The sequence below is a fragment of the Thunnus albacares genome, chromosome 9 (genome assembly GCF_914725855.1).
Source record: "Thunnus albacares chromosome 9, fThuAlb1.1, whole genome shotgun sequence".
Classification (NCBI taxonomy): Eukaryota; Metazoa; Chordata; class Actinopteri; order Scombriformes; family Scombridae; genus Thunnus; species Thunnus albacares.
The window spans coordinates 24,342,231-24,356,409 of record NC_058114.1 but is presented as its reverse complement, the minus strand read 5'-3'; the positions used below and the strand labels follow the sequence as shown (position 1 = coordinate 24,356,409).

Here is a 14,179-nt window from a genome sequence, read left to right as displayed (position 1 = left end):
TTTTGTGATGTTAGAAACTTAAGGATTATACAATATGGAAATTAAGATATGAGTAATTAAAGCGGACATTTAAATTAAATTTGTTTACTTTCTCACTGTAAACAGGAAAACAATGTTCACAGCGGAGGATTAAGACATATTCTCTGTGTGTATGTTCATATGTGATGGTGCGAAATGTGGGATGGATTATCGAGGTTTACTCCTGCACACTGGGGTTTCTTCACATATATTTTAGTTTTGTATGTGTTTGTACCTCCACCCATCTGTGTGGGTTTAGCTGGAGGCCAGAGCGATGGGGAATTGGAAAGCTGGATGTGGCATTATATACCAGTGTCTTATCACTCTGATATATGGCAAAACAGGACACAGAGGGCTGAGACTGTTCTGATAACAGCACAATGAATGAAGATTGGAGGGAAGTACAGAAATGTAAAGAGAGAAAGGAAGGAAGGAAAGAAAAAAGAAGGTTAGGGGGAACAATGTGCTCTCTAGAGGCCCATGGGACTATGTTAGTGTAGTGTCTGATCATTAATTAAAGAGGTTTATGTACTCCCACCTACAGCCTTGTAGAGGACACACTCACCCCTCTCTCCCTCTTACTCCATCCTCCCTCCCCTTCTTCTTTCCCTGAGCTGTCCATCCTTTTGCCCTTTCCCTCCTCTCTGTCTCTATCTCTCTGGAATGGGCAGACAACCAGTGCTGTAATTTTCTCTGTACTATAACTGACAACTACAAAAGGTCACACAGGGGGAGGGGTCTCACGCTTCTAATCACTCAACAAGAGCAGGGCCACTCAGTCCATTCAAATGTCACCAAATCAGAAATACTGATAAAGAAGAAAAAAAATGTTCTTGTACCCTTGTATTCATGATTTTTTTTTATTTCCACGTGTAGCAGGATGATACACTAGTGAGTATTAAGACTACCATTCAATCAGAGAGTCTCTGTCATACTAAAGTGTCCTTCCAAATTCCCATTTAAGTGTTTACATGTTCACTAATTAAATGATTGGATGAGGGTTTGCGGTCATGCTCCACAGTAAGCACGCAGAAAATGTGAATCATACGGAATCAAGCACCCCAACCCAGGCAAACAAGATAGACCTGTGTTGAGTTGTGGCACTGTTATTGGTTTGCTGCTGTGCTTTCTCCCGAAACCACAGTTTTATCAGAAAATCCTCCTCCTGTTGTTATTAAATGGAAGAAGGCCAGGCCCCACTTCACAATCTCCTGTAAACTAGAAAACTTGACCAAAGATGGTTCCCCTAGGAGAGACACATTACTCGGAAAATGGTCACTGCTGGTGTTAGTTATTCTCAAAACATGAAGAATTTTACAGTACATTACACTTTCATCTGTCAAATGTATCCTTAAAGGTTTGCACCACTTCTTTTGACAGAATGAAGTTTCTGTCTCAATGTTTCTTCTGATTCAGGTTAGCTTGAGGTGTATGCATTGTGAAAAGGCTGTTATTGTGGTTACTAGTGGCATAACACCTCCATGTAAATGCATCTAGAGTACTTAATCTGTACCAGTTGTGACCTCTCTGTGCTTGTGGAGAAAAGTTTTAGAAGTGCACTTTACTGAGCTGGATGACTAATGATCTAAGTCATCATTTTAAAAATGTATTTTCAAAACCCAGAAAATACCAGATGTGCTAAGCTAAGGATGAATGAATGGCATTAGTCTTGCAGAAACCCACAATAAATATTGCAGTCCTTCTAGACAGATACATAAAACATTAAGTAAACACATTTTGGTTGTTACGATTACAAATTTAGTCAAGGAAGAAGGCGAGTGGCCCTAAGAATACAGAGTTTGTTATGTGAATTTACTCGCTGCCACAGTAGCAGGTCCATTAACTATCAAAAGAAATCAATGGTGAGACAAACAGCACAGACACTGCTATTATTGTAAACACGAACAACAAGTTTGAAGATAGAGTGCAAGAGAAGAAAGTTGAGCTAAACAGGAGAGAGAGAGAGAGAACAAGTGATCATGAACAAACTAGAGAATGAGAAAGGAGAAGAGACTGCAGTCAATTACAAGTCCCATCTTGTAGTTTGTGTCTACATTGATTTGTTGGGGACTAGGATCTCTGCCTCTCTTCAGTTCACCTAATTGCACTCACTCTGACCCACTAATTACTTCACTAAGACCTAGTTGGTCTCCCCTCGCTGCACTGACTTGCTGTCTGGAGCTGTCTCTATACCAATGTGGGAGGGGGAAAGAAAGAGACTGTGAAGGCAAAAAGAGAGAACAAGGCCGGATTAAGAATGCATGATGTGTGTCAGAGTAACAGAGGCAGGGGAGATGTCGAATGAAACAACAAGAGACAGACATAGTAAGGAAATAGAGGGGAATATATCTGAGGTGGTTTGTAGGGGCCGTGAACTCAGGTGGAGGGCATGCAGCAGTGTTAACATACTGCTGTTACTGTATGTATGTCCTCAGAACAACGGTGATATGAATGATCTTTCTGGCTCTTATTGAGCTGCATACATAATTAAATGATTTGCTATTGATTGGATAATCACTCATAATCACGAAGATAATAGTGACAGTGAAGTTCATTCATCGGCTACACCGCGGTGCTTACATACCTGATGGGATGAGCCCAAAGGCCCAGTTGGGTACGAGGATGCCGAAAGGGTTGTTTGAGTCTTTGCTGTCTTTCGTCACCGGGGCTTTGTGGTCCTCAGACTTTGGACTCACACCTTTGAAAGGTGTCCAACGACTTCCCAACACAAATGACTCAGACACTGCAGACCTGGATTCCATTTCTGTGGCGCTGACTTTGGAGTCCGATGTGACGGTGGTCAACTGAATGACGCCTGTACTTGTTTGAGATCCTTCGCTGGGTGCTGAAGTGGCTGAGAAGCTGCCCTGCTGGTTGGGTGCGCTTGTTGTTTTCTCCGTCTCTCCCTGAACCCATGAAACGGAAATAGACAACTCCTTGGTGGAGGAGCTGTCGGAGGATATTTCTGTGGTGGCTGCTGTAGTGGTAGGATCTGTCCTCTGTGTGTCTCTGGTTGTCAGAAGCCCTGCTGTGCTCACTTCAGAGGTTGTCAGCAACTCCATCAAGGCTTCTGGTGTAGAAGTCACCACCTTGGTTTCACCATGACTGGGGTCTCTGCCTGTGTCTTTGCTGTGCTTCCTGAAAACAGGAGTGAAACCTGAATTTGAACTACTTTCTCCTCTACGTGAAGAAGCAGAGGCGAGGTTGTCAGTAGGCCGGCGGACATAGAGGATCTCCCCTCTGGCCTCCTCGGCTGTCTCTGGCCCCTGGGAGCCCAGAGGTGGAGTGGTGGCGGGCTGCTCCACTAGCTGCCACTGGGACAGAGTAGTGTGCTCGGCCACAGTCACAAGCTCACTCTGGCCTTGGCTGAGTGAAGACTCTGTTTCTAGACTGACTTTACTGCTGGGCAAGTCATTGGTGTTCACATTCAATCCAAAGCCACCAGGAAAGTTGCTCTCTTCTCCGCTCCCCTCTATCTCCCTCTCCTCTCCTGACGCAGTTCTAGCAGCTGAAGGAGTATTAGCCTCTTCCCCATCCTGGTCCCTCCCCTCGCCTGAATAGTTTTCTGGGATGTCCTGTCGAAGAGAGGTGGGCAGGGTCATGACCCCAAGGGGCCCTGATTTGGCTTCCATGGGCTCCCAGGTCGGCCGTTTACCAACATAGACCACATTTCCAGAGGGGCCTGGTTTGGAGCCACGCATGGACTTGATGGCCCACCGAAACGGACTGCTGGGGGCGGGAGCAAAAGCCGGGCCTCCTCTGGGACCCTTAGGGCCGGATATGTTGATGTGTCCACTGGGTGCTGATCTCTCATTGGGACCTGATGCCGTGTATCCTACAGGGAACAGAAAGCCAGAATGGAGTAATTAATATGATTCCATTATCAGGGCTGGGGAAGTGTGGGGGTGGAATTAATTTTATGGATGTGGAATTAGCAATTAAATCTCAAGGCTGGCTTACATGAGCCCCATGGAACTCTTACAGGGAGCAGTGTTTCAAACTTTGTATCTTCAGAGTGGATGGCTCTATTGAGACCTGACCACGGCCCAGTGTGTTTACTGGTATGTTTTTGGACTATGTCTCTGAGTTGTTTGATTGCATATGGTCTATTTTGTGACCACACAGCAATAGGATAATACAGTCAATCAACTGTAGTTGTGTGTATAAATTGAAGGAGAAACTAAGATCACATCCTTTAGGATTCTGTCCCAGCTGTGCATAGAGCTTACCATGAAACAAATAGATGTAGGTTTAAAGTATGGAGTTTAATGTATAGAGAGAAGCATGAAAATATTCATGACCGAATAAGCAAAAATCAAAGGTAAAGTAAAAAGTAAAGTAAAAAAACACTTTTACTACTTTTTACATATTAACAAAACAGCTTATAGTGTGTTTAGTAATACACACTCAGTGCTTTATGTATGCATAATCAGTATATACACATTAAAATGTAACTGGGAGTTAAGCTGAATTTTTCTTGTAATGTTTTTTCTTCCCTAAGCTGTAGATAAGCTGTAGCTTTTGGTGCAGTAGACTGAAATTTACTGTAAGTTGGATGTTTTGGACTTCTTTCCTCACCGGTGGAGCAGATCATCAGTGTGGTTGCTAAAGTTATTGGTGCTATAGACAAAGATGGGAGTCACCCCTTGTGGAGGCCTGTGAACACACACACACATTCATGCACACGGACCACCAAAAGGATGGAGGGGTGTATTCAAAGTAATTTCACACTTCTCTTCTCTGTCTTTTTTTTTCTTTATTCCCTGTGGATTCTTTTACCCCAAAACAACCTCCTTGCCTGTGGTGAGAGAAGTCATGTGTAAAAACGCAGGAACACTTGCAAGATGATAAGCAAATGACTTGCTCCGCAACGAGCCCCATCTAGACCTGTTTATTTAGATGAAGTAGCCCACTGTACCTTATCTGCTTACGGCTTTAAACCAGACACTGTCTGCACCATCAATAATTCATTCTGTCTGCATGTGTGACTCACGGCTGGTGTGTGTTTGTGATTTTTAGAGCAGCAGTGCAGTCGCGTTACTGAGAGGCCCAGTTAGCGTTGTTACCATCATCATCCCTCAGCTTTGTTTGGCTGTCCTTAGTTCAGTTAACATGTCTGAGCAGGGGGTATGCAACACAACCTTGCACAAGAAATTACCACGAGAGGGGGAACATACACAAATATGTCCATGCATAAAATATTAAAATATATGTAAATTATTCAAGAGGTCTGCTGTTGCCTTATGCCTAAGTGAGGTTTATGAGCCTGAGGTTCATTTCCATAAGAGCCATGTAGCCCAGCGTAATTGTCCTATTAATAATCCAAATAGCTAATTACATACTTTTACTGCACACACTGATGAAAGCGAGAATAATTAAACACATTAATCTGGTTTGATCATCTATGTAATGACCCATGTAATAAATAAAATGAGACAATTAGGCATAGGTTTGGATGATTTCATGGTGCTATTTAGAGCACGGTTAAAGTTCAGCTCTGCAACTGTAAATCTGTTGGTGGGAAAAGCCGCAACTCAACACTGAAATTCTGCAAAACAAACTTATAATAAACCCCACAGACGGTAATTGTGTGCTTCCACTGTGAGTGGTTCTGCTGTGTTGACTCCACTTTGCTGGAGTAAATGGGCTGAGAGAATCCCTCGGGTCAGGCAGACAATGAGAGAGAGAGAGCGATGGTACACTTGCCACCTCTGCCCATCTGCAGATATGGCGTCTAATAAAAAAAGACTGAGGAGAAGTTACTGCATGGTCATGACAGGAGCATCTACACTGAGTATCAGCGCACAGACCCCCAGTTTCTTATATCACATAAATTTAGTCTCCTCAGCTGAGGAGAATGGCGCGAAACAGACATCTACTCCTTTGACAGACAGTCAGACTTCCATGTAGAGCTTATTCAAATTCTACAAGCTTTTGTTGATGGTATATAAGTACACTTGAAGCTTAGGAAAATAGTAGTTCATTTCAATAAAATTTAACAAAATATTTTGATTTGTGGGAGAAATAACTGAAGTTATCATTCCACATTCATTTTCAAATTTTCAAAAACATTTGATTCAATACTTGAAGCTTAATCCTTCTTGGATGCACTGTCTGCACTGCAAAGCTTTGCATCCCCCTCAATCAAAGAGGCAACATGGCACCATCGATTACTAAGAAATGTTGAGATCCAAGGGATTGCCTGCGTTGTGCAATAACAGAGTTAATTCAGCTCACTGATGCTAGTTTAAGAAGAGACACTAGATGGTCAAAGTTGATAGTTGTGAGTTGATAGTGATAATATAATTATCTGCCTGAATATCTACTGTAAAAATGAACTCACACCCAAGGGTTATTTTTTATTGGAACATAACATTAACATCTATGAATAGAACATAGACTGGAAGAGAGTTTGGAATAATATTACACTAACTTCATGTAATTATAACCATCAGTTACTAAATTATAAAGTTATTCATAGGTTTTATTTATCTCCAAGAAAATGTTGCCAACTTAAAGTGACTCAAAGCCCTGTATGTTTACTATGTTCACAAAAATGAAATCCGAACATACATACACATGTTGTCTGAGGGTTAAAACCTTCTGGATACAAGTAGCAAGAGCCTTATCAGATATAATGGATGTAATTATACCCTGCCTTCCAAACATTATCTTATTGAATGATGATTATTCTCTTGCTTTATCAAACCATCAAAAAGAAACTGTTCTGTGGAGCAACAGCAGCAAAAAAAAGTAGTAATGAGATGGAAATATCTGCATGATCTAAATATACGCTATTGGCTTTCGTTGTTTTATAATGCTCTTTCTTTAGAAGTGTCAATAGAAGAGTACAGGGTATGAAGGCTGAGTCAACACAAGCTGTTGCTCTACCAATGGAAAAACTGAAATCATAACTAGTCACATTGTAGACTGTACACCTACATTGTGTAGGGATTATAAATGTGTATTTGTATGGATGTATATATACAAGTGTATGTGTATATAAGTCAGTGTGAATATGCATATGTATTTTTTTGTTTATTGTGTCAATTGAAACTATGAATGTTATACTTGACACAAGCTATTAAAAAAGATGGATGGGAGCGCGGGGGTAAAGAGCAGGTTAAGTTATAATCAGGGTCACAGGAGGGCTAAATAGAGGTTTGAAAATTAGTTATAATAGATTGGGATCAAATTTTAATTTAAAGTTTTGCTAGGGCATAGCACACCAATGTGTTTATCTTGGGTACACATTCTTTTTCTGTATTATTCACATCATTTATTTTTGTATTTCATTTTATCTCACGATGTGAATGTAAATGTATGTACATTCATAATGCATATGTGATTTCCTTGGTGTATAGATGTAGATGTGTTATGCAATGTCAACACAATATTTCAGTTACTTGATTTTGATATGTAATGTCTCCTCCATAATGAAAGCAAAAGGGGGAATGAAAGGGAAACCCAATAAAAATTTGGTCATAAAAAAAAAGAAAAAAGAGAAACGACTCCTCCTCGTTCCCTATTCTCTATCTTCTCCTTTCTTCCCTCTCCCTCAGTCTACTCATCCCCCTCTTGTGTTGCTCATCCTCGCTGTAGTGATCATTACCGCCTACCTTCACAGAGCCACAGCCTAATTGGCAAAGACATAGATGGAGGTGAGAGCGAACGGCAGTGCAGCCCAACCTCCACGTTAATTGGATACAGCTGTGAATAATGCATGTGGACTAAAGCTTGGATTTTCATTAATACCTTGGGGGGTGGCATCAGATTTCAGGTAGCACAGCAGTGAGTATTTATATTAATAAAAGCGGCAATTGCTAGGTGAGAAAAGCCTATCACCGTTATTGAATCGTTCTTCTGGCTGTCTGTGGGAGAGTTTTACTCTTTCTTTGTATCCTCCCTTTAAGCTGATACCAAGGAGATGTTATTTGTGGTGGCCATTAGAAGCAAAGCTGCCTTCCTTCCACTCGAGGCTACACTTTCAGTTTCTTACATTCAGTGTACCTTTCCACTACATTTCTCTACGTTTTGGCCAATAATCTGCATCCATGCTGTAATTTGGCATTACTGTGGGTGCTCCAGTTATTATTGGTCCAGAAACCTCCCAATCACGAGCCATTTGTCTAATCTTTAACCTACCTTTACCCCTGTAGTGATAAACTACAGGAAGTTATTTAAGGTTTGGTTCTAGAGTGTTTTCAAAAAGACATGAGCTGAAAACATTAACCTGGTGACCTTTTCTATCTTTGTACATGCATGCATCACTGGGGGTAATTCACTCTGCTGTGGATGCTACCTGTCTGACAGGGCACACACACACACACACACACACACACACACACAGTTAACTTAAAGCCTCACTCCAGCCAGTGTGACTTCCTGTTTAACGATTTATGTTCTTTCTCAAACAGAGAATAGTGATGTGGTTAATAGATTGCCATTGTAGTGCACTACGATGTGTCAGAGTGGTAGTGATACTTTAGCCTAACCCGTCCACTTACTACAGCATTGGCTACATAGACTAAGTTACATGTCAGTAATAGAGATATGTGAAGTCCTTAGATGAAATCAGACAATGGCTTATTTATTGATGGATCATCTATCCTCAGCAATAACATCTCGCTTTATTTTATAGTAAATGTCTGTAAGTTTTCCTCCTCAGTGGCCAGGCCCGGTTCTATGAGGGTGCAAAAGCATGCATTGCACCATCAGTTTAATATTTTGCACCCTCAGTTGAAGTTTGAATAATAAATGCCAAACACAGAGGCGCAAGGACTGTGTGGACGTCTCCATGAGCACCTGTTATTTTGGTTCATGTATTTGAAGCAGTGCAATATGCAAAAGGGCTGAGTGAAGGTGATTATAGGTCAGTGGATGTGGTGATTAATAAATACTCTCTTAGCCAGTCACATCACTGCTATCATAGATCTGAAACAGTTGTGCCACTCACAGTTAAACGTGATAATGACAGCTCAACAAACGGAAAGCTTTTCTTCGGGAAATATCTGGATGGTTCAGAGCGTCACAACATGAACACACATCACCACAAATCTGCACCCAAAGACAGTTGTTTTCATCAGTTAGTACTATAATAACAATAGAAATAAAAAATAAAGACATTGATTTGGTGAAGCCGTTTATATGATTATATTGGACCAACGCTATTTCAGCAATAATTCTGATGTATCTCACCTCGTACATGGTCACATAGTTTAGTAATTAATGTTACACAACAGCGTTTGCACTGAAATGTGTTTCAAGGATAAAACATGAGATGCAACTTTCATTAAAAAGAAAGTTTGAAAAGAGGCTGATGAGCCCTGCTAACCTGAAGTCTCCTTCATAAAAAAGCAGAATATAAGATATAACCGAGCAGTCTGATGTATGTAGAGGTGTGTGTGGTTATACTGTAGCAGCCTGGTGTCATTTTCAGGTGATTTAATCAAAGTAAACACAGTGAACAGCCGTGAGTAACAGCACTGCATTCTGGCGTGGCACTTCACAGAGGCTGCGGATTTATAAACATATCAGTCCTGCTGCCTTCAGATGCTGCAGGGATTTAATGAACTGAAAGAGAAGCTTTTCATTCAGTGTAAAGCAGCTGTGGACAACAGATACTGGAGAGTGTTTAATTGAAATAAGTTTATTTATATTTTAAGCATTAATCCGTTGTTGCAGCACATCTGCAGCAAGTATTTCGTTTGAAACACAGGCTCCTGATACTGTATCAGTAGCGTATGTGACACTCACAAAAATAAAGGGATTTTATAAGGATGACGTATGACTGCAATGTTCTACTATAGTCGTACGTCATCGTTCCATTTTAGCAACAGCTTTAATTTTTTAACTTTGAGCGCAAAATTAAGATATTTGTCACGAAATATTTGGCGAACAGTGTGGCTATTCAACATTGTCAGGAAATAACTCCGAACTGGTCTGAAGTCCAATGTGTGTCCCTGAAAGTGACTTAAGTCAAACCCACACACACACACACACACACACACAAACACATACACAGACTAACAATGGACCCCTGCATTTGTCAGGCCAGTGTCTCAGCACAGGCTGCTTAAAGTTTCACCAATGTCTCATCAAGTTGCTTTGTTTTTTTCATCTATTTCATTTAGTCTACATAGCTCGTATCATTCAATTTTTCAGCCTAATACTTCTTTGACCTCTAAAAATAAACAGGTCTGCTTTGTTCGAAACACAAAATACATACACAAAGAAACCTTTTATATCTTCAACATTCAATATAGATTAAAATTCAAGCTTAGCTGTTAGACTTTCTGACAGCCTGTATTGTAAACAAAGCACCCTGTCAATAAATATGAGAATGAAGGCAAAACAGTCTCCACTCCAGTGTTTTGTATTATTGTATGTGGTATGCCCCTTTGTTTGTTTGCAATTACGGTTTAATTAAATTTACAGCGATACTTCAAACTGCCCTGCGGAGGAATATATTACAGCACACTCAAGGGAAAACAGGAGAGAGTGGAGTGGAGAGACAGAGGCTGTTTAAAAAGCGTGACGTAAACAGATCCTGTGTTTACCAGCGACATTTAAATGCAACACGCCTCCTCTTGGTTTAAAACTGTTTTGGTTTCAATTCACCCTCAAAATTCACACTCAGTCGTTACTTTTAAAGGTTAAAGGTGAACCCTAAACACACACAAAAACAGTGTTGAGTCACATGGAAAGCTCATACCGTTAACAGTGGATGGAGGGCTGTCAGTAGACATGCTGGAGACTGGTTCTCCTGGTTGTGTGGTGGTGACACTTTGCCCTGTGTTTTGGACTGCAGGCACTAATCGAATCAATGGCATCACCTCTTTCTCCTTCTCAGACAGACCTTCCTCTTGACTCTGTAGTCCACTTGTAGGAGCCCTGAAGGAAAAAGCACCACTCTTGTGATCCATGATGGCATTGTCCATGCTGCCCTTGTTTCCACTGGCTTTTGGTATACTCAGGGTTCTGCTGGATGCTTCTCCCAGTGTCTGGTTCTCTCCTGCCTTTTCCTCAGGCACCGAAAGGCCCTTTTCTGTCTCGTCCACCTCCTCGCCTCCAGACCAGTACCTAAAGGGCCTCATCAGAGTGTTAACAAACTCAGCCAATACACTATTACTGGTCTGAGACTGAGGAGTGGAGGAGGCTACAGATGATAACGTTGGGGTGTGCGATGATCCAAAATAGCCACCATCCTCTTCTTCATGGGCAGAGCCTCCATGGCTCTCCAGGCTCTCGAGGTCAGACAGGCCCAGAGTGTTACTGCTTTTTGGGTCGTCAGAGTCCTCCTGGCTGGGTTGGCTGGTTCTGTCCTGTTTTTCATCCCAACCCTCCTCTGGCCTCAAGTGGATGACTACATGCTCCTCAGAGATCTCAGAGGAGTTGTTGATTCCAGCAATGGAGCGGACCCCCGCTTTGTCCAAGTTGACCAGTCCAGTCCAGGTGGAAGTCTTGGAAAAAGGGGCACTGCGCTGGGCTTCAGTGACTGTGGAGGCGGCCTCAGCTGCTGGGTTGGCAGTCTGGTATAAAGCCTGTGCCTCTGAAGCCTGGACCCCCGCTGGCTGGTAAGCTGCAAAACACAACAGCCACATTTCACTCAGCGCAAGTGTACTGTTTTCACTTGACCTGCTTTATCTGCTGCTGCACAACACAGCACTAAACCTCACTTTACCCCTTTTCTTCCAATTGATGCAAACCTGTTGTTGCTATTGAAACAGGATTACATTCAGAGAATGCAGCATAGTGTTTCAGACTGACAAAGTGTGGTCACATATGGTTAAGATTTTTCTACTACAAAATCTAATCATTTCTAAATTACCAAATATATATACATTGTGGTCATGTCATAAACCCAATCTGTGTTATTAAAAAAACATATTACCATTTTTATCTACTTTTATCTTGCTGAAAGACATCATTTGTTTGAAACATTAATGTAAATGTGCATAGTACATTGTTGGAGCAATAAAGAGGTTCATCTATCAGTTTGTTCTGACGTATGCACTGCTGCTTTGTTCCCATGCTGTTCTTGTTTACTCTAAGTGATTGGGTTATGCAGATGTTTCGCTTCAATGAAAATTTTATAAGCTGACACTGTGAAAGATGAAAATGTTATCTTTTTTTTTTTTTACATCTGCAGAAACATAATCTTCATATATCAATCTGCTACAATAAATGCATGCCTGAAAGACAAAAAAAAAGCTTGTATCTAGATACAAAATAATGCCAAATTATATAAAAAAACAATCAGTGAACACACTAATGTGGTGTAAAGTCAATCCAATGTGAAGATAAAACTAACTTATTTCAGTCTCAGTTGGCACACGATAAAAGGACAAGGTCAGACACAGTCACTGCAAACCCCAGTTGGACTCATTCATGCTCTCGCTCGTTCTTTCTCTCTGCCTCTCATTCTGTGCTCTCTCTCTTTCTTTCTCTCTCAGGCTTCACAACATACAAGCCCTCAAATCCGCCGGGGGGGGGGGACACAAATGTCATGAAATCTCTTTGCAGCTACTTCATGTGTGACACAAACATCTCCTGCTAATTAAAAACCAGAAAGGGAAGCAAGTCCCCAGACCCTCTCCCTCATCATTGCTATGCCAATTACCACAATGATGCTGCACCGACTTCATCATCACAAGCGCTCACAGTACCTCGGTAGCAGAAGGCGTCGAACAGGGCTGTGGTGTCTGGGAATCCTGTACGGTTTGGGTTGTTGTAGACTGTCCGTACCCCGGGCTCGTCTCCGCCGCAGTTCTTCCTCGGGACGTTGATGGGGTAGCGGACGCTGCCATCAGCCAGCCAGCCAGGGTCACACTGGTCCAGTCCGGCCTGCCAGGCCAAGTAGAGCTGGCCGACAGTAGTCAGCTGGGCTCCTAGAGAATGGCAGTGGGTGGAGGCTGTGGCCAGGCTCAGCCTCTCCGGCACTGTGGAATGGAAGACTTCACCTAGGAGTAGGAGGACGAAAGAGAGGAGAGACAAGGAGTTCACTTCAGTGCGTTCCAGAGAATAGTTGAGAGCCTGAGGGCATTTTAGCCCTTAGACTTAGGTCTTCTTTGTTCAGTTTGCTTACAGTTGTAAGTTTTTGAGAAAGTTGGTTTTGCAGTTTGTTTGGTTGTACAAAGTCGTGTAAGTACACTTTGAGTTTGTGTCTGTTTTGTGTCGTGTGTGGGTATAAGTTCTTCTGATTGTCTTTTTCTCCTTTGTCAACTTTTTCAAAGCGATAAGCAGTGGAGACTAGAAGCAGAGGGATGAAAGAAAAGTTTTACTTACTACGCATGTGAGTGCACTTTATTTTTTGCATAAAAATAATAAATAACATCAGTAATTCAAAGTATAGACTAAGACGTGACTTCAAAGCAGTTGCAAAGAAGGATCTAAGAGTTGGACGAGTACACAGGCAGCGACTGAAGGAGAAGAAGAAAAGAGAAGGTGGGGTTGATGTGGAAAAAATAGTAATGCAAAAATAGGGCTTTAGCAAGCGCGACGGAGAGAGCTCAAGAGGACCGCTACGTCTGCACAGCACAAATAAAATTATATGATCAGATGATCCGCTGGCAGTTCAGTGTGTGATGAAAAAAATATGATGTATGCTGGAGGAGTGGACAGTGAGAATGAGGAGCGGAGAACAGAAGAGCGAATCCAATATGAGCATCCAGGAGATTTATGCCAGCAGTAAGGAATGGTGTTGTGCTGATTTATTGAACTGATACGGAGAGGTGAAGGGTAAAGGATGAAGATGCGAACAAAATGAAAGGAGAAAGAAGCAGAACGGGATTATGTGAGGAGTGCTGTGTGAAAAGAGAGGAAAGAAGATGACTGAAATATTTATGGGAGGATATTGAAAGGCTGTTAATTAACATTGATTGAAATAAAAAAAAGAAAGAACAAATTCACTCAGAGTGATTGTAATTCTTATTTCTAAGACTATTATTTAGATTTTGACTTAATTAAACCAAAACGCATTTAAATATAAACCAAGGTCTATTACAGTAAAGCCATGGCTGCTTGTTGAACAACAAAGATTATTAATTTAACTTCTTTTTACAGAATGAAAGAGAAAACATTAGCTATTCATCAGTTTGTAATTTCAGTTTGATTGAAGGCAATTATCTGCTGATTGTTTCAATCAGGATGTTAATTTCAC

The 14,179-nt window shown here is 41.5% G+C and overlaps 1 protein-coding gene across 8 annotated transcripts in view; it reads right to left on the bottom strand.

Annotated features, from left to right (window-relative positions):
• Positions 1-14,179, bottom strand: part of ncanb (neurocan b) — a 182,137-nt gene that overhangs the window by 79,893 nt on the left and 88,065 nt on the right. For all 8 annotated transcript variants that reach the window (XM_044362515.1, XM_044362520.1, XM_044362521.1 and 5 more), the window contains 3 exons: positions 12,687-12,980; positions 10,733-11,599; positions 2,603-3,853 (listed from right to left, as the gene is read on the bottom strand). In XM_044362515.1, coding sequence (XP_044218450.1) covers positions 2,603-3,853; positions 10,733-11,599; positions 12,687-12,980 — 2,412 coding nt within the window. The remainder of the gene's footprint in view (positions 1-2,602; positions 3,854-10,732; positions 11,600-12,686; positions 12,981-14,179) is intronic.